The sequence below is a fragment of the Electrona antarctica genome, assembly GCF_951216825.1.
Source record: "Electrona antarctica genome assembly, chromosome: 2".
NCBI classification, from domain to species: Eukaryota; Metazoa; Chordata; class Actinopteri; order Myctophiformes; family Myctophidae; genus Electrona; species Electrona antarctica.
This window is the reverse complement of record NC_136807.1, coordinates 49,354,063-49,359,062: the sequence shown is the minus strand read 5'-3', so window position 1 is coordinate 49,359,062 and position 5,000 is coordinate 49,354,063. Positions and strand designations below refer to the sequence as shown.

Genomic DNA, 5,000 nt, shown 5'->3' with positions numbered 1-5,000 from the left:
CATTTTGACCTGAGATCAGATTCTAAAAAAGTCTTCTACATCCTGACAGTTTTCTGAAAAAGCTATGTTTCTATGTCCCTGATTCTTCGATTTTTCAAAAATAGCAGACCTACAAGTTCATAGCGCGCCACTCGGTGGCGCGCTATGAGCTTGTAGATCTGCTATTTTTCAATAGCTAAAGCATAACATAATGCTAACACCAAAAGGGGTTCCCGCCCAGAATGGGTTAAACCCAAGAGCCTACGGCGTGTATTTATTAGAGTTAATCCTCACCTCGTCTCGCTCCGTCTCATCATCTCTGTGGGAAGATAGCTTGCACCTTTTTATTCTCCTCCTTTTTCCCTCGTCTTCTCGTTCTTCGTATACTTCAAGAAAGTATAGTTTCATGGATGCCATGAAAGACTGTTGTTGATTCAGCAAAACTACAGGAGCAAGGGTTCTTTCAGGGAGACTGAGGGCTAGAAGTGAAGCGTATTACTCTAGTTTGACATCTGTGTGTGTGTGTGTGTGTGGGGGGGGGTACAGCTTGTATTGTTTTTAGTATTGTGTGACCGTAATCCGGCAGCATGTCTCCATCTAGTTTTTCTCTCTCTCTCTCTCTCTCCTTTATCTCTTGCTTTATTGTGTTGCATACGGTGTGTTTCCTGTGTCTTCCTATATTACTCTTTTTCTCTTTCATTCTATTTCTATACCTTTCTGTCTATATCTTTCTGTCTCTTGACTAATGTATGCTTCGTCGTACAGCTAAAAAATGCAAAAATGGCAGACATACAAACTCACCACACGGCGCATCCGCGGTGCGTCGTGAGGTTGTACAGTAGGATTTTTTGATGAAGTATAAATCTGGCTTGTCTGTCTCTCTCTCTCTCTTGTACAAAGTACGTGAGCGTCAGACTACAGACTTCAGTTAATCCAAAGCACTGTTTTAAGTCTCTTATTCTGTCTGACATTTTCATAGTCCTGTACGTATTATGTGTCCAAATGGTAAATGGTGCATTTATATAGCGCCTTTATCCAAGGCGCTTTACAGAGATTACAAGTGCATTACACACACACCGATGCCGGAGGAAGCCATGCAAGGCACCAACCAGCACGTCGGGAGCAATTTGGGGTACAGAGTCTTGCGCCAAGGACACTTCGACACTAACTCTGGGGGAGCCCGGGTTCGAACTGGGAACCTTGCGGTTCCCGTCCGGTCACTCTACCCCTGAGCCACTGCCACACACGCACGCACGCACGCACGCACGCACGCACATGGCTGTTGTAGAAAGACCACATCGCTCCAAAACATCCTTCTTTAAAACCACATTATACTTTCCATGTCTGCGTAACGGCAAGAGTCTGCTGCATGATGTCAATTTCATCACGTCTGGTCTCACGAAACATTATGCTGACCGGACAGAAAAGAACGACACAGTTTGAGGAGAAGTTGAAATACTTGAACTTGAGGTGATATTTGTTGGCAAGTTTGTTAAATGGTATAAGCGAAATTAAAAGTACTTCTCTGAACTTTGCTGAAGACATTTGATTAGTGTCTGAGATCTTTGGAGAATAACAGTTTGCATCCAAGGCAGTAGATTTCCCCTCCGTTCCCCTCAAAGTCCTTCCATTGTTTGAAAGAAGGTTGTGTCGTGTATTATGTGAAGGCGATGCTCCTTTTTAGTCTAGTAGCCAGAATGTGAACCCGGACATGTTGAGTACACCAATGTTTTATGTTATAAATGTTGAGTATGGGTCCCCAGCATGTATTTTTTTCAGAACTAATGCTTGGAATGGATTCAGCATCATGAAAAACCCCTAGTTTGACATGTCACATGCTACATAAAGCATGATGACATTTTGAATATTTTGCCTTCTATACTGTAGGTTGTTAATGGTATGGTCACAGATTATGCCAATTATGAAAATTGCCCAACATATGCAAGTTAGCATCCGGCAGTTTCTACATGCTGGGGACCCATACTAAACATTTATAACATAAAACCTTGGTGTACTCAACATGTCCGGGTTCACAATGGGGCTCTATGGGCTGGCTACTAGACTATTTCATGAATGTCTGCACATCTGCAGATTGCAGACACACAAACGCTAGCCTTTGTCCACGTAGAAGGGAGTTCCAACCGCGCCTCTAGCCTATAGCAGGCCAGTCTGGTACATCTCAGAGGCCTCTAGCCTATAGCAGGCCAGTCTGGTGCATCTCAGAGGCCTCTAGCCTATAGCAGGCCAGTCTGGTGCATCTCAGAGGCCTCTAGCCTATAGCAGGCCAGTCTGGTGCATCTCAGAGGCCTCTAGCCTATAGCAGGCCAGTCTGGTGCATCTCAGAGGCCTCTAGCCTATAGCAGGCCAGTCTGGTGCATCTCAGAGGCCTCTAGCCTATAGCAGGCCAGTCTGGTGCATCTCAGAGGCCTCTAGCCTATAGCAGGCCAGTCTGGTGCATCTCAGAGGCCTCTAGCCTATAGCAGGCCAGTCTGGTGCATCTCAGAGGCCTCTAGCCTATAGCAGGCCAGTCTGGTGCATCTCAGAGGCCTCTAGCCTATAGCAGGCCAGTCTGGTGCATCTCAGAGGCCTCTAGCCTATAGCAGGCCAGTCTGGTGCATCTCAGAGGCCTCTAGCCTATAGCAGGCCAGTCTGGTGCATCTCAGAGGCCTCTAGCCTATAGCAGGCCAGTCTGGTGCATCTCAGGAGCAGGACAGATAACATGCAAAAAAGAAGGCAATGGAGCAGCTCAGACGATTTAGGCCCTTAGTTTATTATAACAGGGTGCAAATAAAAAGTGACAACGTTTCGATGTGTAAGTTACATCTTCGTCAGGTCATAGCCAGGCAACACAGTAAGGCTTAATTACACACATGGTACAGGGGGCAGGCCCTTAGTTAACCAATGTCACACAGCCAGCAATCATTAGTTCATACATGTTTTTCACGTGGAACCTACAAGTGAGGAATTATCCAGATGAAAGTTAAAGTGCATTGAGACTATAAATATACAGGCTATAAATACACAGATGTAGGAAAGATATCCTTTGTCCACGCAGACCCTCACGGCTGCAGTGATGTGCAAAATAAAGTAGTATAATCAGGGTATTATTACGCTCGATTCTAAGCCTCTTTCTCTCTGTCTCTTTCCAGATCTCTGGACCTGACTGGCCCCTTGTTCCTGGGCGGGGTTCCCAATGTACCCGACAACTTCCCCTTCGGTGCCAGAGAGTTCATCGGCTGTATGAAGGACCTGCACATTGACAACAAGCCCCTCGACCTGGCGGGCTTCATCGCCAACAATGGAACATTGCCGGGTTAGTGTAGTATAGGCTGGACAAGGGTTTGATTATTGGAAGTAAATGCATACCATATTATAGCATGTTAAATTAATCTCAACCACTCATTAACAGTTTAAGGCCTCACTCAGACCTTTACTGCATTGCTGTATGCTTGTTGGATGAATGTTGTGTAGTGTCATGGCCGCCCCAATGCATTTCCAATGGGAGTCACATGGTTTGACACAACATTTGTGTTGTATGAGGGGGAGGGGCGCAGTCGAAACACAGCCGAAAGCCATACAACAGCTTGTAGTCCAAAATGTGGACTACAAACCATGTGACTTCCATTGGAAATGCATTGGGGCGGCCATGACACTACACAACATTCATCCAACAAGCATACAGCAATGCAGTAAAGGTCTGAGTGAGGCCTAAGGGCCCCAGACGGAGGTCTCCGTCCTGTTAATTAGTACAGTCTGATGCCCAAGACGGAGGTTGATTAACACCTTGAGGACCCGGACCTATTTAATCCATTAATAAAATGTGCCCATCATTTATAGCGCCCGGACCACTTTTACCGGGGCACCGGAAGTTGTTGTGAATGTCTGTGTAGCAGCTAACAATAGCCACACCACTCTAGAGTCGATCGACAACAACGGGAGGTAAGAATAAATCTATCGCGACTAGCGACTGGACCGCGGAGCGCCGTCTAACACAGGATCTTTTTTCATAATTAGACGGGATGATTTAGATCGCGAGTTATGAACGTTTTAAGATTTTCGTTTTCGTCCGCTAAACAGGCAGGGGACATTTTCGACGACCTGTCACTGTTGTGCAACACCGAGGATTGGGCAACAAGCGCTCCTAGGTTGTGGAGTGATGCGATCGGTTTTGTTATCATTAATCTCCGTCCCGTTTATCAATCTCCGTCTGGGGCACTTGACCATGAACTTGAACTTGACGGTGATCTCCGTCCTGGGCCCCGATGGTGTTAACAGGACGGAGATTATTGATATCAAAACCGATCACATCGCTCCACAGGCTAGGAGCGCCTGCTGCGTAACATTCGATGTTGCGCAACAGTGGGACGTCATCGGAAATGTTCCCCCCCTGTTTAGCCGATGAGAGCCGACGAAAATCTTAAAACGTTAATAACTCACGATCTAAATCATCCTGTCTAATTCTAAGAAAAGATCATGTGTTCGCTAGTCGCGGTAGATTTAAACATACCTCCCGTTGTTGTCGATCGGCTCTAGAGTGTTTTGGCTACATTTAGCTGCTACATCCACATCCGGGATAACATCCAGTCCGTCGGGGGAAAAGTGCTCCGCTACTATAAATCGCTGAGCGCTATGATTTAATGGATTAAATAACCCCGGGCAATCGGAGTGTTAACCCATTTTGGGCGGGAACCCCTTTTGGTGTTTTAAGCATTGTTATAATTTAGCTATTGAAAAATAGCAGATCTACAAGCTCATACGCTACGAGCTTGTAGGTCTGTTTTTTTTTTTTAATCGTGAAAATATTTATTTCAGAAAACTGAGGTCAGGCCTAAATGGGTTAATTAATGACTTCCTGAAGTATAGAAAGATGATGCTGTCTGCTTCCTCCTCGACCTATCACGTGCTTCCATGTGACCTCTGCGATGCCGTGTGTGTTCCTCTCTGCCCTCTGATAGGCTGCAGTGCCAAGCTTCCGTTCTGCAAGTCCAACCCGTGTCAGAACGGAGGGACCTGCAGTGTCT

General features: G+C 46.0%; 1 protein-coding gene across 1 annotated transcript in view; it reads left to right on the top strand.

Moving 5' to 3' along the window:
* The window catches only part of celsr3 (cadherin, EGF LAG seven-pass G-type receptor 3), a gene marked incomplete at its 5' end in the record, with an annotated part of 178,442 nt that overhangs the window by 77,886 nt on the left and 95,556 nt on the right, over nucleotides 1–5,000 (top strand). Inside the window, 2 exon segments of the mRNA XM_079516266.1 lie at nucleotides 3,129–3,292; nucleotides 4,935–5,000. The exon segment at nucleotides 4,935–5,000 is cut by the window's right edge and continues 60 nt beyond it. Coding sequence (XP_079372392.1) covers nucleotides 3,129–3,292; nucleotides 4,935–5,000 — 230 coding nt within the window.